General features: G+C 45.9%; 1 protein-coding gene across 1 annotated transcript in view; it reads left to right on the forward strand.

The window, feature by feature from the left end:
• Positions 1-24,472, forward strand: part of LOC115422239 (IQ motif and SEC7 domain-containing protein 2-like) — a 64,777-nt gene that overhangs the window by 37,275 nt on the left and 3,030 nt on the right. Inside the window, 13 exon segments of the mRNA XM_030138445.1 lie at positions 13,122-13,290; positions 13,936-14,103; positions 14,271-14,444; positions 14,525-14,620; positions 15,710-16,302; positions 16,386-17,282; positions 20,101-20,259; positions 20,652-20,774; positions 20,854-21,020; positions 21,366-21,505; positions 22,257-22,382; positions 23,459-23,558; positions 23,934-24,095. Coding sequence (XP_029994305.1) covers positions 13,122-13,290; positions 13,936-14,103; positions 14,271-14,444; positions 14,525-14,620; positions 15,710-16,302; positions 16,386-17,282; positions 20,101-20,259; positions 20,652-20,774; positions 20,854-21,020; positions 21,366-21,505; positions 22,257-22,382; positions 23,459-23,558; positions 23,934-24,095 — 3,074 coding nt within the window.

The following is a 24,472-nucleotide window of genomic DNA, read 5'->3' on the forward strand; positions in this document are numbered from 1 at the left end:
CGGTGGAGGATGGAGGGAACGGTGGAGGAGGCTCCTCTCACTGGTTTGTCACTGAACACAGAATTTCCCCACCCCCGTTGCCACGGGAACAGAAGGGAAGCTCTTTTATGTTTCACACACAGTTGCCCACGGTAACTGTCCTGAAACTGAGGGGTGGATGAAGAGGAGGAGAGAGGAAGAACAGAGGGATGATCCAGGATCAATGATCAGCTGATGCTCTACACACTGGGACTGGGTTACTGCAGAAGAGACCTGACCCAGACCCTGACCCAGACCCTGACCCAGACCCAGACCCTGACCCCGACCCAGACCCTGACCCAGACCCTGACCCAGACCCTACCAGACCCTGACCCAGACCCGACCCAGACCCTGACCCAGACCCAGACCCAGACCCAGACCCTGACCCAGACCCTGACCCAGACCCAGACCCAGACCCTGACCCAGACCCTGACCCAGACCCAGACCCAGACCCTGACCCAGACCCTGGGAGCTTCTACTGGACAGACAAACCTGGCTTAAAAATCAGCTGAAACAATACCAGTAACATGTGTTTCCATGACAACTTAAAATGAGTTTTTTGTGCAGAAATGAGGATGGCAATAAGACAGAGCCAGACTTCAGCTGTATTCAATATCAGAGTTATGATTCAGGTTTATTCAACTGGGGGGGGGGCTTAATATCAAATACCACATTAGTCCTGATTTTCCAATGCAACAAGATGTTCTAAGCACTCCTGTGGAATTTTTTTGAAATTTTCATCCAAACCCCCCCCCACCCTGAAAATGACCTTTCTCCCTCTGTAAATCTGCTCTTTCAGCTCCTCCACTCTTTTGTCCAGTTCAGTGTCTAAATCTGTTCATGATGGGACAGTTCATGGTCCTGTCAGTGCCAGACTGTATGGACACAGTACTGTGGACTAGGAACAGTCTGATGTCAAAGGTCATGGTGGAGGTCAAAGGTCATGGTGGAGGTTAAAGGTCACCAAAATGACTAGTTTTTTCAAAAATTCATACCATTCTGACATTTGATCAAATCTGTCCTCAGTTCTGTTCCCTCTGGTTTCCTGGTGCCCCCCCCCCCCCCGGCCCTTTACAGACACAGTACAGACTACAGACTCAAACATGGACAGAACATTAGTGTGGAGGAAACACTAACACTTCATTCATTCATTTTCTGAACCCGCTTTATTCTCACTAGGGTCACGGGGGCGGAGCCTATCCCAGCTACTTATGGGCGAAGGTGGGGTTCACCCTGGACATGTGACCAGTTCATCACAGACTGAACATATACAGACAAACACACTGTCACATTCACACCTATGGGGGATTTAGATGAACCCATGAACCTATCAGAGCATGTGTTTGGATGGTGGGAGGAGCCAGAGGACCAGAGAGAACCCACACAAACACAGGAGAACATGGAAACTGCACACAGAAAGGCCCCACCCCCATGGCCTACAGGCCCCACCCCCATGTCCTGGTGTTGAACTGAACCCAGGTCCTTGTGTGTGTGGCTCCAGGTCTACCCTCTGCCCCCACAGGACAGGTTCATGTAACTGTCAGTGCTGTCAAACTGCGTCTGTTCTGTTTTCATGTCTGTGCAGAATACACAGGAAACAGTTGTGTTGAATGGGTCTGACTGAATGTCAGTTGTTTGTGGTCAGTAGATGTGTTCTGAGGACAGAACCTGAGCCCAACATTTGGAAGAACCCACATGAACAGCTGAGTTCCATCAAATATGCATTTGGACCATTTGGGTGACCTTTGACCTCTAACTGGACCTTGACTCTCCACCTTTTGTAGTGCACAGCACTCTGCAGACATGAGCTGTCTGACAGAACCACACTGAAGGCCCAGCAGGAGCAGACTGACACACTGGACTGTATCAAAAGTGCAGAAGGTTTAAAGTTGACACGAACCCCATGTTTTCAGGATTGAAAAAGTCATTTTCAGGTGATTGATTGCTTGATTAGAATTTTTTTTCACACTTTTGTATTCCCAAGACATGGGAGCATTAGAAAATCTGGACTAAAGTTGAATCTGAACATTTTCCTGAAATAAGCCCCCCCCCCCCCAATTCAATATCAGAGTTATGATTCAAGTGGAGGAGGAGGAGGACGGAGGTGGGGGGGGGGGGCGGTGTTAGAATCGGAACGGAGAGAGAGAGAGAGAGAGAGAGAGAGAGAGAGAGAGAAGGGGGGGGGGGCTTACAGTCACAACAGAGAGAGAGAGAGAGAGAGCGGCTGAGGCAGCTCTGGCTGGTGTCTCCATATCTCCATCCTCTCCCTCTCTCACCTGTCTCCCTCTCTCACCTGTCTCCTTCGGTTCCGTCTCGCGCTCTGTCTCCGGTTGTCGTTACTGGCGGCAGCAGCGTCGTCCATCTGCGGCGGTAACAATGTGGTGCATCAACTGCGCGTCGGATAAAACGCCCGCGATCCTGCACAACAAGCTGCTGTACTGGTAAGACAAGAGCCGACCCACCGGAGCACGCAGCTGCGGCCACTACATGCGGGATATCCGCATATGCGGGATTTCCGCATGCGGTGCCGCACTGCCGCGTCTCGTGCTCCTCAGCGTTTTCTGGAACAGCTGATGTTTGTACAGATGACATGAGGGCGAACAGTCGGTGTCACCGAAAAGACCGGGTCCGGTCCGTCTGTTTTACTGGCTGTTGTCGGCCTGTTACTGGTTTTATCAGCTGTTGTCGGTCTGTTACTGGTTTTATCAGCTGTTGTCGGTCTGTTACTGGTTTTACTGGCTGTTGTCGGTCTGTTACTGGTTTCATCAGCTGTTGTCGGTCTGTTACTGGTTTTACTGGCTGTTGTCGGTCTGTTACTGGTTTTATCAGCTGTTGTCGGTCTGTTACTGGTTTTACTGGCTGTTGTCGGTCTGTTACTGGTTTTATCAGCTGTTGTCGGTCTGTTACTGGTTTTATCAGCTGTTGTCGGTCTGTTACTGGTTTTATCAGCTGTTGTCGGTCTGTTACTGGTTTTCCTGGCTGTTTTCGGTCTGTTACTGGTTTTATCAGCTGTTGTCGGTCTGTTACTGGTTTTATCAGCTGTTGTCGGTCTGTTACTGGTTTTATCAGCTGTTGTCGGTCTGTTACTGGTTTTACTGGCTGTTGTCGGTCTGTTACTGGTTTTATCAGCTGTTGTCGGTCTGTTACTGGTTTTATCAGCTGTTGTCGGTCTGTTACTGGTTTTATCAGCTGTTGTCGGTCTGTTACTGGTTTTCCTGGCTGTTTTCGGTCTGTTACTGGTTTTATCAGCTGTTGTCGGTCTGTTACTGGTTTCATCAGCTGTTGTCGGTCTGTTACTGGTTTTATCAGCTGTTGTCGGTCTGTTACTGGTTTTATCAGCTGTTTTCGGTCTGTTAGTGGTTTTCCTGGCTGTTGTCGGTCTGTTACTGGTTTTCCTGGCTGTTTTCGGTCTGTTACTGGTTTTCCTGGCTGTTTTCGGTCTGTTACTGGTTTTCCTGGCTGTTTTCGGTCTGTTACTGGTTTTACTGGCTGTTGTCGGTCTGTTACTGGTTTTCCTGGCTGTTGTCGGTCTGTTACTGGTTGTCCTGGCTGTTGTCGGTCTGTTACTGGTTGTCCTGGCTGTTGTCGGTCTGTTACTGGTTTTATCAGCTGTTGTCGGTCTGTTACTGGTTTTATCAGCTGTTGTCGGTCTGTTACTGGTTTTCCTGGCTGTTTTCGGTCTGTTTTCGGTGTTTACTGGTTTGTCCTGGCTGTTGTCGGTCTGTTACTGGTTTCCTGGCTGATTTTCGGGTCTGTTACTGGTTTTCCTGGCTGTCTTGTCGGTTCTGTTTACTGGTTTTCCTGGCTGTTTTCGGTCTTGTTACTGGTTTCCTGGCTGTTGTCGGTCTGTTACTGGTTTTCATCAGAGCTGTTGTCGGTCTGTTACTGGTTTTTATCAGCTGTTGTCGTCTGTTACTGGTTTTATCAAGCTTGTTGTCGGTCGGTTACTGCGTTTTACTGGCTGTTGTCGGTCTGTTTTACTGGTTCATCAGCTGTTGCTCGGTCTGTTACTGGTTTTATCAGCTGTTGTCGGTCTGTACTGGTTTTACTGGCTGTTTGTCGGTTCTGTTACTGGTTTCATCAGCTGTTGTCGGTCTGTTACTGGTTTTATCAGCTGTTGTCGGTCTGTTACTGGTTTTACTGGCTGTTGTCGGTCTGTTACTGGTTTCATCAGCTGTTGTCGGTCTGTTACTGGTTTTCCTGGCTGTTTTCGGTCTGTTACTGGTTTTCCTGGCTGTTGTCGGTCTGTTACTGGTTTTCCTGGCTGTTGTCGGTCTGTTACTGGACCCCCATCAGGTCCTGGATCTAAACCCTTCATATGGACCTTAGTCTAGTGTGGCTGGTGTGGATGTGCAGCAGATCCTGGACCAGGGTCAGGGTTATTCTCAGGGCTGTAACAGTGCATTTGTTTGTACTGAACTGTTTGGGTTCAAGGCCTTCGATACAATACGGAGGTGTACCCAACAAACACATGTAGTCTATGTGAAGAACACAAACACAAGCGAAACCCATGTGCAGGGGTTCCCCTGTATACATTCATCACTGCTGAATTCTTAGCACCGCTGCAAAAACCAAACCTAACCAAACTAAACTAAACTAAACCTGATAACAGTACACCAGAGGCCCAGAGGGAGGTCAGATGGTCGAAGCATGTTCAGGTTCGCTGTCAGGTTTCACAGGTTCCTGAGCCTCATCAGTGGGTTAGGGTTATCTGAGCCTCAGGGTTAGGGTTAGGGTTAGGGTTCATCCTCTGAACTGTTAAACACAACAAACAGACACTGTTGAATCTGAAAACGTGGATTTCACACAATATTGAAAGGAAACAACTGCAGCTCTTCAGTTTTACTGATGTTTATCATATAAACAGGGTTAACACTTACGTGAACAAAACACATCTGGAGAGGATGTAAAACATGGTCTGGATCCTTTAGACCACAGGTGTCAAACATGCGGCCCGGGGGCCAAAACCGGCCCGCCAAAGGGTCCAATCCGGCCCGGGGGATGAATTTGTGAAAAATTGCAAAAATTATTAACAACATATTAACAATCAATGGTAGGGTTGTGCAATTAATCGAAATTCGATTACGATTTCGATTATTACACGCAACGATTACAAAAATTATGTAATCGAGAAAAAACGATTATTAATTTTGAGTTGTTTAATTCACGCGCACGCAAGCTCCCATGAGCTGCTCTGCCCCGCCCCCCCTCTAAGCTACTGCTGCCAGCTAGCCGGCAGGTCCACCCCAAGAGGACAGTTGTACCTAGCGACCTGGAAAAACGGCAGGAGAATCACAGCAGAAGTGCTTGGTAAACAAAAAAGGCAAGTCAAATTCAATTGTATGGATTCACTTTGGGTTTGATGAAGAAGACGAAGAGCAAAAACACAGCACGTGCACAAAGTGTTTCGTAGTTGTGTCCGCACTGACCGGTAACACAACAAACCTTTTTAACCATTTAAAGTTTAACCACCGCCACCTTTATCATAATCTTATGAAAAACTAAAACACATAAAAACAACTCCGTTTACAACTTCGCCCGCAATGCAATCTTCAGTCTCCGAATCTCTTTACGCTGCAACTCCCGTATTAACCTAACCCTAACCTGTATAACCCTAGCGTGCGTATTCGAGATGGCTGATGTATACAGAAGGCCTGAACTGAAACCTCACGGCACGCCACTGAATTTACTGTTTCATACTACATTGAACATACTGGAATTTATAATTTGCACTTTACGTGAGTTTTTTTTTTTTTTTTTATTATTGCTCCAGTTCTATGGCAGGTCTATAGCAGTTTAATTACAGTGCACTATTTATTTACAAAAGGAAACATACTTGAATTTACAGTACACTTATTGCATTCAAAGATTTTTTTGTTTCGTACAAAAGTGAACATACTTTGTTTTAGTGGTTAAAAGCTTTATTTATGTTTAAAGAGTATATTTTACATTGTTTTGCTAGAAAAAAATAAACAACTTTAAGGTTAACAAATAATCGTTTTTAATAATCGTGATTTCAATTATTGCTAAAATAATCATGATTATTTTTTTTTTCCTATAATCGAGCAGCCCTAATCAATGGTGTCAAAATCATTTTAATTCAGGTTCCACACACAGACACATACAGTCCAATTAGATTTCCAGTGGGTCAGAACCAGTAAAATATTATCATAATAACCTATAAATAATGACAACCCCAAATTTTCTCTTTGTTTTTTGGTGTAAAAAAGGTAAAATTACATGAAAATGTTTACATCACCAAACTATACATTTACAAAAAATGTGAATAACCTGAACAAATATGAACAAATGGAAATGTGTTAAGAAAAGTAAATGCAATTTTACCAATGTTCTGCTTGTTACTAAATGTTTTGTGCGATTGTAATGCACATGTGTAAATGATAAACTGAAACTGAGGCAGAATATTGTTAAAATTGCACTTGTTTTTCTTAAGACAATTCAAGTTGTTCATGTTATTCAGATATTGAAGGAAACTTTCTAGACGTAAACCTGATCATAATAGAATTTTACTTGTTTTTACTGTTATTATTTTACTGGTCCGGCCCACTTGAGATCAAATTGAGCTGAATGTGGCCCCTGAACTAAAATAAGTTTGACACCCCTGCTTTAGACCATCTGAACCAGACCAGACCAGACCTGTCCCTGGTTTATGATGCATTATAACCTTGGAATTCTGTCATCATGTCATTTATTGTGAATAATTATTCACATTATGTCAGTCAACATGTTTTTCTTCAACAGCTACAATGACCAGTGGGTGGGCCATTGTTGCTATGGTGATTTAGTACTCTGTCATTGTAGTGTTTAAGGGCGGGGTTATGCAAAATGTAGCTCTGGTGTGAGGCATCATTTGGCCCCACTCACAAGATTTAAAATAGTTCACATTTCATGTGTTTCGAGTCCGATCAGTCAAATCCTGTTTAAGGAAATGAGCCGTTTTCAGTAAAATACAAAATAAATCAGAGAAATGAACAGATTCATAATTGACTCACATTCAGACTGAATTCAGCAGATGAAGTTTCGCACAACGGATGAAGGAACATTGTGTTTGTTATAGACGTGAAAATAGTACCTGCCACTCTTCAAGTCAACCCATAATGCACCACACTGGACCTCTATTGACCCTTTGCACCGACGTCACAGTTATCTTGTGACTAGGGGTGCAACAAATGAATGAGCGACGGATTATGGCTACAGCACTGAAAATAGTTTTGGAGTTGTCCTGCGAAGTGACTCACCTTACAGGACGGCAGAAAGAACGCTATTTGGAGAAGCTAGCGATAGCAGGGCTAGCTACTGACCCATACCTTCTCCCTCCTGATGTGTTTATGGATCTTACCAAAATCCTCCAGTCTACCGGAGTTTAAAGCACACCATCTGCCCCATTCTGTTCTAAATGGAGTGTCCCCATACACAGGTGTGATCTAAAAGTAGGGGGGGCTTAATATCAAATACCACATTAGTCCTGATTTTCTGATGCAAGAAGATGTTCTAAGCACTCCTGTGGAATTTTTTTGAAATTTTCATCCAAACCCCCCCCCCCACCCTGAAAATGACCTTTCTCCCTCTGTAAATCTGCTCTTTCAGCTCCTCCACTCTTTTGTCCAGTTCAGTGTCTAAATCTGTTCATGATGGGACAGTTCATGGTCCTGTCAGTGCCAGACTGTATGGACACAGTACTGTGGACTAGGAACAGTCTGATGTCAAAGGTCATGGTGGAGGTCAAAGGTCATGGTGGAGGTTAAAGGTCACCAAAATGACTAGTTTTTTCAAAAATTCATACCATTCTGACATTTGATCAAATCTGTCCTCAGTTCTGTTCCCTCTGGTTTCCTGGTGGGACCCCCCAAGGCCTTTGAACCTTTACAGACACAGTACAGACTACAGATTCAAACATTTATTCTCACTAGGGTCACGGGGGCGGAGCCTATCCCAGCTACTAATGGGCGAAGGTGGGGTTCACCCTGGACATGTGACCAGTTCATCACAGACTGAACATATACAGACAAACACACTGTCACATTCACACCTATGGGGGATTTAGATGAACCCATGAACCTATCAGAGCATGTGTTTGGATGGTGGGAGGAGCCAGAGGACCAGAGAGAACCCACACAAACACAGGAGAACATGGAAACTGCACACAGAAAGGCCCCACCCCCATGTCCTGGTGTTGAACTGAACCCAGGTCCTTGTGTGTGTGGCTCCAGGTCTACCCTCTGCCCCCACAGGACAGGTTCATGTAACTGTCAGTGCTGTCAAACTGCGTCTGTTCTGTTTTCATGTCTGTGCAGAATACACAGGAAACAGTTGTGTTGAATGGGTCTGACTGAATGTCAGCTGTTTGTGGTCAGTAGATGTGTTCTGAGGACAGAACCTGAGCCCAACATTTGGAAGAACCCACATGAACAGCTGAGTTCCATCAAATATGCATTTGGACCATTTGGGTGACCTTTGACCTCTAACTGGACCTTGACTCTCCACCTTTTGTAGTGCACAGCACTCTGCAGACATGAGCTGTCTGACAGAACCACACTGAAGGCCCAGCAGGAGCAGACTGACACACTGGACTGTATCAAAAGTGTAGAAGGTTTAAAGTTGACACGAACCCCATGTTTTCAGGATTGAATAAGTAATTTTCAGGTGTGTGTGTGTGTGTGTGGGGGGGGGGGGGGCATTGGGCTTGATTAGAATTTTTTCACATTTTTGTATTCCCAAGACATGGGAGCATTAGAAAGTCTGGGCTAAAGTTGAATCTGAACATTTTTAATGAAATAAGCCCCCCCCTCACTAAAGTCTGGATGATCCCAGTTCTTAGTCTCAGGTTCGATTCCCCAGTCGCTGTACTGCGCTCACGGCAGAGGAATGGATCTCATAATGGTAAAGGTCAGATACAGCTAACGTTAGCTAGCTAGCTGTGTATGTTTTGAACATGTTTCCTCATCATGCCATCCAAACTCAAACAGACTGGAACCAAAAGCAGCTGTAATGAACTGACACTGTGTAATAATGTTAGTGTGTCGTCAGTATCCCACAGTATTAGCTCTGCTGTTGAAGTGTCTGCCTTTGTACGATCTACACACAGTCATATGAACAGTTCCACCACTAGAACAGATGGAACAGCATCAGGACAAGAACAGTATTTCATAGAACATTGTGTAGCTGGTCCAAAGGCAGACACTAGAACAGAGCTAATACTGAAGGGACTGATGACAGACCCTGGAACACAGTGGATCATAGGAGTTAACCCAGTCTACCACCTAGCTAGCATTAGGTGGAGCTAATGCTAATGCTATGGACCCAAACAGAGCCTGTTCTATCTGTAATATCAGGTCCATCAGATCCAGGCTCTGTCTGGAACCCAGGTCCATCAGACCCAGGCTCCGTCTGGAACCCAGGTCCATCAGACTCAGGCTCTGTCTGGAACCAGCTGAAACCATGGATGGAACTGTTCTGTGCGACCACTGGACGTGGAAAGCAGGTTAAAAAACAAACAAAAACCAGAACCTTCAGATCAAATTCAATATTAGCCGGTTTATGGTCCAGTGTGCAGTGCGGCACTTCTGCTGTCTGTCATGGCGCTCATTTGCGGCGCGAACAGAGCGTGACATAATGTGCAAAGGGTCAATATGAGGTGAATTATGGGCGGGGTCAGAACATATGGGAGGAGCCATTGGCTGTAAGTGACACACTAACCTTTAACGTATTCTACTGTTCTTCTGCTGTTAGCGTGTTCTGCTGTTAGCGTGTTCTGCTGTTAGTATGTTCTGCTGTTTAACTGGTGGTTTCCTTCAGTTGAAGTCGCTCTGATCTCAGTACATTCCTTAGGGTTCCTTTTTGGTTCCTTTTTGGTTCCTTAGGGTTCCTTTTGGGTTCCTGTAGGAGTGGTTGTCAGCTCCAGCTCAGTGGGAGCCCCGTGGCGGTGGTGGTGGGTTATGCTTCGTTCCGTCGGTTCCGTGGGTTCTGTGGGGGAGGGGAGGCTGAGTCAGGCGCTCGCTCAGCTGTTCAGGGGGCGTTTCTGAAGGAGTCGACTCAGCTCATGGTGTTGTTTTCATCCCAGAGGACAGAACAGGCTGTTGCCTAGAAACCACCGTCTGTGTTCAGACCAGCACAGGCCGATTCAGGTGTGATACTGAGGGAGACCAGGACCAAGACCAACACCAGGACCAAGACCAGGACCAGGACCAAGACCAGGACCAGGACCAAGACCAACACCAGGACCAAGACCAGGACCAGGACCAACACCAGGACCAAGACCAGGACCAGGACCAACACCAGGACCAACACCAGGACCAGGACCAGGACCAAGACCAAGACCAACACCAGGACCAAGACCAGGACCAAGACCAAGACCAGGACCAAGACCAGGACCAAGACATGGACCTGGACCAACACCAGGACCAAGACCTGGACCAGGACCAAGACCAGGACCAAGACCAGGACCAGGACCAAGACCAACACCAGGACCAAGACCTGAATCAAGACCAGGACCAAGACCTGGACCTGGGCCTGGACCAAGACCTGGACCTGGACCAGGACCAAGACCTGGACCTAGACCTGGACCAAGACCTGCACCTGGACCTGGACTTAGTCCTGGTCCTGGTCCAGGTCCAGGTCTTGGTCTTGACATGTTTTTGATGTTTTTTTTTTTTTTTTTTTTTTTTTTTTTTTACGTGTTTGACACATTTTTGATGTGATTTTTGGTATGTTTTTAGTGTATTTTTGACATGTTTTTAGTGTGTTTTGAACGTATTTTTGGTGTGTTTTTTGTGGTGTTTTGATGTGTTTTTTTGTGTGTTTTTGATATGTTTTTAGTGTGTTTTTGGCTTTTTTTATAGTGTGTTTTTGATGTATTTTTGCTGTTTTTAGTCTGTTTTTGCTGTGTTTTTAGGTTGTTTCTGGCTTGTTTTATAGTGTGTTTTTGGTGTGTTTTGGACATGTTTTTGATGTGATTTTAGTGATTTTTTGGTGTGTTTTAGATGTGTTTTTGGCGTTGTGGCGGCTGTGTGTGTGCGTTTCCTGCGGCAGTGTGACCTGCAGTCACTGCTGCCGGTCCTCTCCTCGTTCTGCAGGTGGTGTTTTGGCGCCGACGCAGCCTGCGACACACGACACACAGGGTTTATTTATAGCGAGGCCCAGGATCAGTCGACAGCATGAGCCAACACTACATCCACAGCACAGACACACACAGTCCGACGTCCTCCTGCACGTTTGAATCCCCTTCACTGTCTCAGTAAAAAAAACAAAAAACAGTCCAAACAATGAGGTGCAGAGAACGGAGCCCCCCGTGCTTTAGTAAACCTCCCATCTGGACTCCAGCTGGTCCACGGTCTCAGTGTGACGCCCAGTCTGTGTTTTCAGTTTAGCAGAAGAACTCAAAGGTGGTTTTACACGAACGCTAAAGCGCTGCTTCCATCCTGTTGAACTGATTAATGTGTGTGTTTTTTCTGAACGTCAACAACAACAGCAGCAGCTTTCGTCCTTTTCACATTCCCTCACATATTTATCCTCACTCTCCAACTCCACTCACAGGAAGGATTGTAAATGTATTTGCAGTTTATTGTTGTCATGATAAATTAACATCCTTTTCCATCAAAGATTTGATATGAAGTAGACCTACCTACCGTTACCGTGACAACTAGAGCCCAACCAATATGGGATTTTCAGGGGCCGATGCCGATACTGATATTGGGGGTTTGAAAAAAGCCGATATCCATTATATCGGCCGATATCTGATATTGGCCAGTATATGAAATAAGAACATTGATCTACACAGGATATAATAATCTTATATTAGATCATTGTGGACAGGTGGATTAACAGTTGTGCAAATTGTCAGCCATGCTTCTGTCAGTCTGTCCTAGGGCAGCTGTGGCTACAACTGTAGTTTACCACCACCAGAGGGAGAATGTGAGAGCGAATGAATAATGGGTTAATAATGTAAAGCGCTTTGGGTGTCTAGAAAGGCACTATATAAATCCAATCCATTATTATTATTATTATTATTATTATCATCATCATTATTATTATTGTTATTAAATCTTTGTTTATCTCACAAATATAACTGACCCAACTTTAACCCTCTGTATAACAGTCTGATGGTAGACTAGTCTGTGACCTGTGGAACCACCACTTCTAGATGTGGGAGTTTTTCTGCTGGGGAGAGCAGACTATTGAAAAAGATGTGAGTCTATATTTTATAAGTAGTGACATAAAAATTGTTTGGTAAATCATTTTTTAAAATGTAAATGACACCTACCTTTAATGAGTCCAACTACAAAGTAAACCATGCTATCTATATACTATGCTAACTTTATCACAAAATAATTAGAGCAAAAAATATGACTGACCACAAAATTATGTTTTCCCTCATGGCACTACAACTGCCCATGTGGACTAAGGACTAAACTGAGCATGTGCAGAGTGAATTAGGTGAGTCCTACGTTGTTCCTGATTGGAGCAATTGCAAGAGTTACAACTGACCCCTGTTACAACTGTCCCCGGTCTCCCCTACACTGTTAATACCCAGAATGAAACTGTGAGGTAGACAGGAAGAGCACGGACATGGGGGGGTGAACAGTACATAAGACTGGGGGGGGGTCTGGAGTGGGGGGGGGGTTAGCAGTCCATCCTTGTTGGAATGAGGATATTGGTCTGTGATTCTGTGTGTGTGTGTGTGTGTGTGTGTGTGTGTGTGGGGGGGGGGGGGGTAGTGTGATTGTCCGAACAGAAGTGAAAGTGAAACTGACAGGCTTTACTGTTCCTCAAAAACACACACACACACACACACAGGAGCAGCGAGCGACAGAATGTCCACAGCAAAAAAGTTAATAACTCGGTTACATATTGGCTGAAAATTGGATGTAAATTAATCGGTGATAAGCTATAATCAGCCCGATGAATCTGCCGGGCTCTAGTGTTGGGGTTAGGGTCAGGGGTGGTCTCTGTTGGTGTCTGGTTTATTCCACTTCTACATGTAAAGGCTCATCAGAGAACTTCTATAAATCAGATCTGACTGATTGATAATGATCAGTGTTTGATTTCATCATCAGTGTTTGTTTTCGTCTCTTCTTCCTCTTCAGCGTGGAGGGCGACTCTCAGTGTCCGGAGACGCTCACTTTCACCGACTCGACCTTCGGACATCCTCCGCCCTTTTATCGCTATAGCAACAGCCCCCTGCCGAGCCCCTGCGACCCCTACGGCTCCGCCTCCAGCAGCGGGCCGCTTGGCTCCGCCCACTCATACACACAGGTAAACATCCTCACCCCCACCAACCTGATCCAACAGAGCAGAGAAAACACACACACACACTCATCCTGAAGCCGGTCCGCAGATCTGGACCGCTGGTTCTGGTTCTGGTTCTTTCCAGGTCCATAAACACTGTTCACATGTGGATGAGACGAACAAACAGAGAAAAGACCCTGACTGGTCCAACGTGTGCAGGAGTTTCCAGATGATTCCATTTGAATTTTCAACTTTTAGGTCCCATTAAACCCACATCAGCTCAACAGGGTTAGGGTAAGTGGACCATAATCCAGTACGATCCACTACAGTCCAGCACAGTCCACTACGGTCCAGTACAGTCCAGTACAGTCCAATACAGTCCACTACGGTCTAATACGGTTTACTGCTGTCCTGTACAGTTCAGTACGATCCACTACAGTCTAGTACGGTCCACTACAGTTCACTACAGTCCATTACAGTCCACTACGGTCCAATGCAGTCCACTACAGTCCAATACAGTCCACTATGGTCCAATATGGTTCACTACGGTCCAGTTAAAGGGTTAAAGAACTAAGCAAATATATTGATGAAATACTTGACAGCAGCATGGTGAAATGTTGAGAGGTTCCCAATCCTTTACGCTCTTGCCCCCCCCCCCCCCCCCCCCCCCAGGGCAGCTGTCCAGTCTCTCCCTCCAGTCCGGCGAGCCTGACCTGGGCTCAGCGTAGCCGACACCAGCCGGCCAGCCTGGCGCTGCGCAAGCAAGAGGAGGAGGAGAGCAAACGCTGCAAGGCTTTATCTGACAGCTATGAGCTCTCTACAGACCTCCAGGACAAGAAGGTACAGGGTCCAACTGGACCAGGTTCCAGGTCTAAAGTAGAATAAACTTAGAAGGACTAACCTTCAGTTTGATCATTCCCACCTCCTGGTTTAGTTCAGACTGTCAGACCTCTGCTCCTGTTGGTCGGTTTATCATCCAGTCTTGTGACGGCCGTGTCATGTGACAGGTGGAGATGCTGGAGAGGAAGTACGGGGGTCAGTTTGTGTCCAGGCGGGCCGCCAGGACCATCCAGACGGCGTTTCGTCAGTATCGTATGAACAAGAATTTTGAGAAGCTGCGGAGCTCAGCATCGGAGAGCAGGATGACCCGACGCATCATCCTGTCCAACATGAGGCTCCAGGTAAACGACACACACACAGGTAACACTCAAAGCACCGAGACCCCGCCCAGCTCTGACCCCGCCCCCATCTGTCTGTCCAGTACTCGTTTGATGAGCGTCAGCCTCAGGGTCAGGGGTCAACGGGACAGCAGGGGTCAGAGGATGCCGGAGACATGGACGACTCCTTCACTAAACAGGTGAGCACGTTCCAACCAAAACTGACGTCATTAAGGCTGTGAAATGATTGGACAACAGTAGATGGACAGCAGCAGATGAATGAGTGTGATGGACAGAAGGCAGACAAGTGAAAGGAAGCCCCCCCCCCCCCCCCCGTCTCATATTTAGTTGAGCATCATGGTGTTCTACGATCCTTTTTTTTTTTTTTTTTTTTTTTTTGTTAATCATGAAAATGTCGGACTTTTATTTGTGCTAAATAAAGCGTTTCTGAAACAGGTGTCCGATACTACAGTACCCATGAGTCTCAGCTGTTTTTGATCACACACACAGCCTCAAACATTTATGATAAAAACTCAAATTCCCTGAATACGAATATTCAGATGATAAAGTTAAACATTTACCAGCAAATAAAAATGAAATATTCAGAGATTTTCTTTGTAAATTTGTGACTTTAAACTATTAAACTAAATTAAATTTACATTAAAAAAACGACGGCCAAGTCACAAATTTACAAGAAAAAAAGTCAACGTAGAAAAGAGAAAAACAGCGACGTTGAAGAGAAACGACTTGATGGATTTAAATGTTTAATTCAACTAAAACAGTAGATGTTGAAATCCGACCCTGAAGGAGGAGGCGGCCCAAGGTCCAGTTGGGGCGGGGCTAGGTGGCTGAAAGACAGGCCTGCTGGGGGCGGGGCTAGGTAGCTGACAGACAGGCCTGCCGGATGTTCTGGGTCCATTGGGCGGGGCTAGGTAGCTGACCGACAGGCCTGCTGGGGGCAGGGCCAGGCGGCTGACAGGCAGGCCTGCCAGATGCTCTGGGTCTGGGGGCGGGGCTAGGTGGCTGACAGACACACCTGCCGGATGCTCTGGGTCCAGGGGCGGGGCTAGGCGGCTGACAGACAGGCCTGTGTTCTACAATCCTTAAAGCCACAGGGTACTGCCTCGGGTACCACCAGGTTCTGTCCATCCTGAAAGTATCATGTAGGTTCTGACGTTTATTGAATTTGGAATCTCAGACTCGTTCTTGTGTTTTTTTTTCCATGATGATAAAAAAGTGTTCAGTGTCCATGAGAGTGTGTAGAAGTTGAAATGTTTGTGCGCGCGCAGGTGAAGTCGTTGGCCGACTCTATGGACGACTCCCTCACCTGTCAGTCCGGTCGGGAAGACTCCCAGGAGGCGGGAGGAGAAGGAGAGGAGGACGAGGAGGAGGACGAGGACGAAGGAGAAGAAGAGGAGGAAGAGGAGGAGGAGGAGGAAGGAGAAGAGGATGAGGAGGAAGACGATGAAGATTACAGAACTTGCGGCTGGCAACGCGGCGACGCATTGTCGCGGCGCCGTGTGGTCCGGACTGGGGGAGGAGTTGGAAGGGGAGGAGCGATGCACGAGGACAGCACCACCACCTCCTTCAGCGACGTCACCCTCTACATGGACGAAGGCTGCCTCCCCTCATCACCGCTGTCTAGACCCACCTCCAGCTCCGACACCGAGTACTGGGGAGGAGGAGGAGCAGGGGGGAGGGAGGACAGCAGAGAGACGGAGGGAGGCAGCAGCACCTCCCGCAGGAGCAGCACCCCCTGCACTGAGTGTCGAGGAGAGTACAGAGGACGAGCAGCAGGAGGAGGAGGAGGAGGAGGAGGGGGACACCTCCCTGTTCTGACCATAGAGCCGCCCAGTGACAGCTCCGTTGATATGAGTGACAGGTGAGTACAGCCAATCAGGAGCCTTGAACAGTTTGTCCCACCCACAGTCGCCTGTAGAGACTCAGTGTGTGTTTGACTTCCAGGTCTGAAAGAGGCTCCATCGGACGTCTGGTTTACGAACAGGACACGCCAGGAGGCGAGCGAGCGGGAGGAGAGAGAGAACAGAGGGGAGGGGGTGAAGGAGAGAGTGGAGAGGATGAGCGAGGAGGAGGAGGAGGAGGAGGAGGGAGCAGTGAAGCCGAGTCTCCGCAGGGAACCATCAAACACAAACCCAACGGACGCTCGGTGGCCACGGCGCAGGGACAGACACGAAGCCCCGCCTCCGTGTCCATATCCATGCCCTCCGCCCGGACCCTGCCCTCCCACCCGCTGCCTCACCCGCTGCACCCCCACCTCCCCACCGTCCTCCACCACCACCCGCAGTACAGCCAGCCGCACATCCTGCACATGCACCACGCCCACGGCTCCGCCCCCTACGTGCAGCACCACCTGGCCCAGCACCACTACCACCACCTGCACCACCAGCACCACCACCACCTCCCGCACACGTACCCGGAACCCCCTTCTTCCCCGCTGCCGTCCCCCGTTCTGCCGCTCGCACCCCCGTCGCCGCTGCCGCCGCCTTCTTCGCTGTCATCCTCCTCGTCCTCCGCCATTCCCAACATGGACGCTCAGCAGCAGCAGCACCACGCCCACCTCCACCACCACCACCACGCCCACCTCCACCACCACCTGCTCTGCTCTGACGGAGACAACGAAAGCGTCAACTCCACCACCACCAACTCCAACGACGACACCACCGTCAACAACTGCAGCTCCGGCTCGTCGTCGCGCGACAGCCTTCGCGAGCCGATGGGAGGGGCAGCGCCGGGGAAGCAGACGTACCAGAGGGAGAGCCGCCACAGCTGGGACTCGCCCGCCTTCAACAACGACGTGGTGCAGCGGCGCCAGTACCGCATCGGACTCAACCTCTTCAACAAGTGAGATTCCTCTAACTGCGGTCATTTTCACAGATGACCGCTGTCATACCAGCGCCAGATTTTACCGTGAATTCCATTGAATGTCCTTTTGTCCTGATTATGGATGGAACCATATGAAAATTTCATATCACAGTTATTGTGACCAAATTTGTCACGGTTATCATTATTATTGCGGTATTATTGAAATTGTGCTCAAAATATTCAAAAAGTACTAATACACACATTGAAAGAATTTAACCAAGTTGTATTTAAAAAAAAATAATAATAAAATATAATGACAGTCCCAATGTCCCTTCTGTGTCAGAAACATTCACATATTAACCCTTAGTGGTCTGAGTCTATTCTGTCTGTTTTTCAGTCCTTTGGATTTGGCCTTTATATACTATAGAAACAAATGTTTACTATACCCATGTTTGGGATCTGTTTTTTCAGCACAACTTCATCTGTATCTATTATTTTTTCACTTTAACCTACTATAAAAACACAAAAGGACAAAAAACAAAAAATATATAAAATCTGATTTGAAAAATGTATATAATTTATTGCATAAATAACACACAGATGTTTAACGAACCTTTTCAAAGACTTTAAAAGTGAATATTGGTTCCAAATATTAGGGATAGAAAATTAAAATTGTAATAAATTCAAACTATACTCAAATATTTGACATAAAAGCAGATCTTTATATAGGGTTTTTTCCCGTGAAAGTGCAGTAATCAAACTCGGTTATCATGAGAATTAGAATTTAAATGGTAATACTAACCGTCTGCAATTTTACCGTGGTTTATTGTTATACCGGTAATCGTTACATCCCTAGTCCTGATAATGTTCCTTTTCCCTCAGGTCAGAAGTGAATTGTACACGACTGTACTCTTTTTAAACAAGTGTAGCTGGAATGCGCCTACGCGTATACCAGTCGATTACATCTTAAACTAGAAGCACTCGGAGAGCGCAGACCTCCGCCAAGGCTGATCAGTGGCCCCCCCCCGTGGGCCCCCCCATGCCAAGGAGGTTATGTTTTTGCCAGGGTTTGTTTGTTTGTCTGTCTGTCCGTTAGTGTGCAACATAACTCAAAAAGTTATGGACAGATTTTGATGAAATTTTCTGGTCTGTGCCCCCCCCATGGGCCCCCCCACCCCCGATCACCACCAAAATTTAATCATTTCTTCCTTATCCCATTTCCAACAAACCCTGAAAATTTCATCAAAATCTGTCCATAACTTTTTGAGTTATGTTGCACACTAACGGACAGACAAACAAACAAACAAACCCTGGCAAAAACATAACCTCCTTGGCGGAGGTAATTAGTCAAGAGTAGGGCTGTGTATCGGCAAGAATCTGGCGATACAATACAAATCACAATACAATATATCACAATATATCATGATACTGTTCAAAAGGAAAATTTTTTTGTTTGTTTCTTTTTTTTATGATTATTTCCTTGAAGAATTGAATTACTCCAGAAATCTGCACAAATACTAAACACATTTTTTTTTTTTTTTTATCACAACAGGATCTAATGTTATATCACAAAATGTTCCTGTGTTCAAACCAAGGTTATAATCGTTAACGAAAACTAACAAAATGGCCAAAACTAGAATTGTAAAAACATTTTCGTTAACTGAAATAAATAAAAACTACAATTAAAAGAAAAAAACATAACTAACTGAAACTGTATTGTGAGTTTACAAAGCTAACTAAAATGGATAAAAATTCTGGATCAAATTCCCTTGGTTTTGGTCTTTGTCAATGTCAGATTGATGTTAAATGGATTTCTTTGTCTCTCTCAGTTTTCTGTGCTGTCTCCATACGACACTTTTTGCTCCGTCACTTGTGTTCACTTGTGGTTTCCAGTCGTCTTCTGGTCCCCACTCTACCTGGAAACATGGAGACTAAAGCAGCAGAGTCCTGTCTGGGATTGATTTGAATAGGAGCACAGAGAAGAAGAGAAAAGAGACCACTGAACTACAACTGAACTACAACTAAACTACAACTGAACTACAACTGAACTACAACTGAACTACAACTGAACTACAACTAAACTACAACTGAACTAAAACTGAACTACAACTGAACTACAACTAAACTACAACTGAACTACAACTGAACTACAACTAAACTACAACTGAACTACAACTGAACTACAACTGAACTACAACTGAACTACAACTAAGCATTTAGAAAAAAATGAAAACTAATAAAAACTAGCAAACCTGCTCTAAAAACTAATTAAAACGAACTGAATTAGAGAAAAAAAGTCAAAACTAAATAAAACTGAACTAGAATGAAAAATCCAAAACTATTAGAACCTTGTAAACCACAAGTGACAAGAAGTGACGGACCATGAAGTACCATATGGTGCCGCTAGCTAAAATTGCTAGAGCGAAATGAATCACTTTTTTATCAATCCGACATTGACAAAGACGAAAACGAAGGGAATTTTATCTATAATTTTTATATGTTTTAGTTAGTTTTGTAAACACACAATACAGTTTTAGTTATCATTTTTGTCTTTTAGGTATAGTTTTTATTTATTTCATTTAATGAAAATGTTTTTTCAATTCTAGTTTTCGTCATTTCATTAGTTTTCCTTAACAATAATAACCTTGATTATGATCTTTTTTTTTGAGTTTGATGCCCTAACTTGCACTTTGTAAATACATCCTGTGGGCTGGATCGGACCCTTTGGTGGTCTGGTTTTGGGCCCTGGGCTGCATGTTTGACACCTGTGGTCTATCGGATCATAACGGAGGGTTGTTTTGGAATCCACCCCGTCCATCAAACCAGTTAATCTGAGAACCTCCTTCACCTTCTGCAGGAAGCCGGAGAAGGGGATCCAGTACCTGATCGACAGGGGGTTCGTGTCGGACACTCCGGTGGGCATCGCCAGGTTCATCCTGGAGAGGAAAGGCCTGAGCAGACAGATGATCGGAGAGTTTCTGGGCAGCCGGCAGCAGTTCAACAAAGACGTCCTGGAGTGAGTAGGAAACCCACCACATGAACCAGTGGTTTGGTGAGGGTCCACTGTGATCAGGACCACAGTTATGGGGAAGATTTGTCTGAAACAGGTCTGCTTCAACAGTTAGGAATCAAACAGGAGTGGGCGGTCCATCCAGGATGCCCTTGACCACGCCCATCTGTATATCCAGCACTGATGACCAATCAATCAATCAATCCAATTTTATGCATATAGCGTCACATCATAACCCAAGTTCTCTGACCCTAACCCTGACCCGTGGACTGGACCAGGGTCCACTGTCCCTCCTACCCCTAACCCCAACCCCAGGGCTCCGCCCATCTCCAGCTGACTGGGCCTGTTGTGCGTTGTGTTGTGAGCTGCTCATGCATCTGCTGTGTCTTTTTCCTCAGCTGTGTTCTGGATGAGATGGATTTCTCGGGGATGGATCTGGACGACGCTCTGCGGAAGTTTCAGGCTCAGATTAAGGTTCAGGGTGAAGCTCAGCGTGTGGAGCGTCTGGTGGAGGCCTTCAGGTACCGTCCAGCGCTGTGGACCCACATCCAACCGCTTTATGAAACCTGTTGACCTCCTGTGTTCATGTCTTCTCTCCAGTCAGCGGTACTGCGTCTGCAATCCGGTTCTGATCCGACAGTTCCAGAACCCAGACACCATCTTCATCCTGGCCTTCGCCATCATCCTCCTCAACACAGACATGTACAGCCCCAACGTCAAACCGGAAAGAAAGATGAAGCTAGAGGACTTCATCAAGAACCTCAGGGGTCAGTGTCACCGAGGGTCAGGGTCAGAGGAAAGACTGAGTGGGGTCACCATGGAAACCAGCCTCTGACATCCCATCAACATAGCCTTTAGGATTAGTTTTATAACAAGATGAAAAACTTCAAAATACAGTCACATCATCAGCATAAATGAACATAATCAATAAATACTGTAAAAAAAAACCCACTCACAATAAAATGAACGTGTTTAACTGTGAATAAAGTTAGTTCAAGAAGAACAGGTCTGAAATGAAAGGATTCTGTTCAGGTTCTGTTGGAGAACATGGAGATCTGTTTCCTAAGTTTAAAAAAAAGATTGTCTTAAACTCTGCAACATGGTTTCCACAGGTGTGGACAACGGACAGGACATTCCCCGGGACCTGCTGGTGTCCATATATGGCCGGATCCAGAAGTGGGAGCTGAGGACCAACGATGACCACGTGTCTCAGGTCCAGGCCGTGGAGAGGATGGTGGTCGGGAAGAAGCCGGTAGGACTAGAACTGCTGTGGAACCGCTGCAGAACCACTGTAGAACTGGTGTGGATCCACTGTAGAACTGCTGTGGAACCACTGTAGAACCGCTATAGGACCACTGTAGGACCGCTGTCGAACCACTGTAGAACCGCTGTAGGACCACTGTAGAACATCTGTAGAACCTCTAAACCTCAGAAATGCTGGAGGGGGAGGATCTTAGGATTAGGAATGTGATTCTGTGTGAAATAATGGAGTTTTGTTTTCATTTCAGCCTCAGTTTAAATAAAAAGCAGCAAATAAAGACTAAGAGCCCAGGCTTTAGGACCTAACAAGTGATTCAAGAAACATAAATGCTGCCATTTCTAATCGTCCTCAGGGTTTTCAGGAGCAGAGACAGAAACAGGAAGTGATGTCATAATCTGGGATCAGGACACAAATCAGCTGATTGGTCATTAAGCAGTGTTTGTGATTGGTGGGTACTCAGTGTTAATAAAGCGCAGGTGAGACATTCTGAGTAATGGGTGTAGGTTCTCCTGTGCCCAGGTCCCGGTTCTTCTGGGTTCAACTGGACTGGGTTTAGAGCTAAACCAGTCCCGCTGAACCCAGAAGAACCAGGTCTGAATCATTGTTGGATTCATTTAGTACAAGGATCCATCAGGTTCGGAAAGTGGTACCGTTTGAGGGTCTGGACAGGATGTTTGGTGGGGCCGGTTTAGTCCAGAACCACCCGCTGATGGTCCCTGCCGTCCATTCGGACCTTTTCCAGGTGCTGTCGCTGCCTCATCGCAGGCTGGTCTGCTGCTGTCAGCTGTTTGAGGTTCCGGATCCGAACCGAGGCCAGAGGAGCGGCGTTCATCAGCGAGAAGTCTTCCTGTTCAACGACCTGCTCATGGTAAAGCGGATTTTTTAAGTAGGATGATTTTTTAAAAAGGGGAAATTGTCAAATCGATTTCATCTTTGTCGTGCCTCCGGGCTGTGCGCCTGCGGTCTACTGTAGGCTCCTCCTCCTATCAGTGACAGTAGTCTGTCACAGAAGTCCATGTAATGACCGGACTTTAAATCTGTTAATGAGCCCGCAGTACTTAGAGCAATGTAAGCCGTGGCTTCACGCACGGATCCCCCAGTTTAAATAGAACCACATGTGGATCACTCATATTCTGTGGTCCACGCACACACAACTGCTGTCTGTCACTGACTGACACTGGTGTCACTGCTGTGGGCCAGATGCCCAGAAAAGTAAAAAAACAACTTTTAAAAAAAAAAAAAAAAATTAATTTAGTCCTCTTACTTGCTTTTTTTGTCATTCACTAATGTAAGTTCTGTAACACAAAACCAAATATTATTTATTTTTTGAAAGATGTTGAACTTTATTCAAAGCTGTTTGATAAATCTGGAACAAAAAGGCTGTAGTGTATTCCCCCTGGCAAACTTGTGATGTTATTTTCTTGTTGTATACATCGTTTGTACTGTATACTGTACTTCATTCAATAAAGATTTAATGGAAAAAAAAAAACTTCTGTGGGTTCATCAAATGATCCCATCACAGATTTGAGGTGGGAGCAGTGCCTTGCATTGTGGGCGGCTCACGGAAGTGACATGCTGACTTGTTTTGTCTTTTGTAGTTTTATCCGAAAATTGAAATTGAAAATTGAGTTTTTAGAGGAAAAATTCAGGATTTTATTTTTTGCCAAAATCATGCAGCCCTAGTTGGGGTTGGCGTTACAGTTGGGGTTAGGTTATTGTTGGGTTCGGGTCAGGTTTAGGGTCAGGGGTGTTGGGGTCGTTTGGTTAGTGTTAGGGTTAGGGTTTAGGTTGATTGGACTTCGACCAGACCAGACTTCAGACCAGTTGATGACCTCTGACCTCTGCTGGGTGGTTTCTGTCCAATGTCATCCATGTTTACACTCTGCTTTGGACTTTCCTAACCCTAACCCTAACCCTAACCTTAACCCTCATCATCCTCTGCAGGTCACGAAGATCTTCCAGAAGAAGAAGACTTCAGTGACGTACAGTTTCAGACAATCGTTTCCATTGGTGGACATGCAGGTGCACACCTTCCAGAACACCTGTAAGCCCACACCACACATTCAAGACTCTACAATGTTTACTGTCATTATGTGCACATGACGACATTTTCCTTGGAGGTAGTTCTCAGCTAGATAGAAATAAAAAAAAGAAAATATCAAATCACTAAAGAACATGTGTATCCAAACTATGTCTATTGTATGTAGAAGGAATTGTATAAGACAGTGTGTCCAGTCCAGTCCAGTGCAGGGTTAGGACCAAGGCTGGTTCTATCCTGTCATATTAGGGTGGGCTGGTTGAAATAACAGGTGGGTAGGGTTAGGGGTAGGGGTAGAGCTTTCTGGGTTAGGCTCCTCATCCTCATATTCACATGTTGACGTGGAGGTCAGAGGTCACAGGTGTGTGTTCTTTTCCATAGACTATCCTCACGGTATCAGACTGACATCAGCCAATCCTGGAGGAGAGAGGAAGGTTCTGATCGTCTTCACGGCTCCAAGTCAACAGGACCGAGCCCGGTTCACCTCGGACCTCCGAGAGAGCATCGCAGAGGTCCAAGACATGGAGAAGTACCGAGTAGAATGTAAGTACTGGACTACTGGACTGGACTACTATAGTACTGTACTACTGTACTACAAGTTCTGTAGTACTGTAGTACTAGTACTGTATTACTGTAGTACTGTAGTACTCATACTGTACTACTGTACCACTAGTTCTGTAGTACTGTAGTACTAGTACTGTATTACTGTAGTACTATAGTACTTGTACTGTACCACTGCACTACTAGTTCTGTAGTACTGTAGTTCTGGTTCTGTAGCACTATAGTGATAGTATTGTACTACTGTAGTTCTAGTTCTGTAGTACTATAGTTCTAGTGTTGTAGTACTGTAGTACTAGTTCTGTAGAACTATAGTACTAGTACTGTACTACTATAGTACTAGTTCTGTAGTACTGTAGTAC

The sequence above is a fragment of the Sphaeramia orbicularis genome, chromosome 7 (genome assembly GCF_902148855.1).
Source record: "Sphaeramia orbicularis chromosome 7, fSphaOr1.1, whole genome shotgun sequence".
In the NCBI taxonomy this organism is placed as follows: domain Eukaryota; kingdom Metazoa; phylum Chordata; class Actinopteri; order Kurtiformes; family Apogonidae; genus Sphaeramia; species Sphaeramia orbicularis.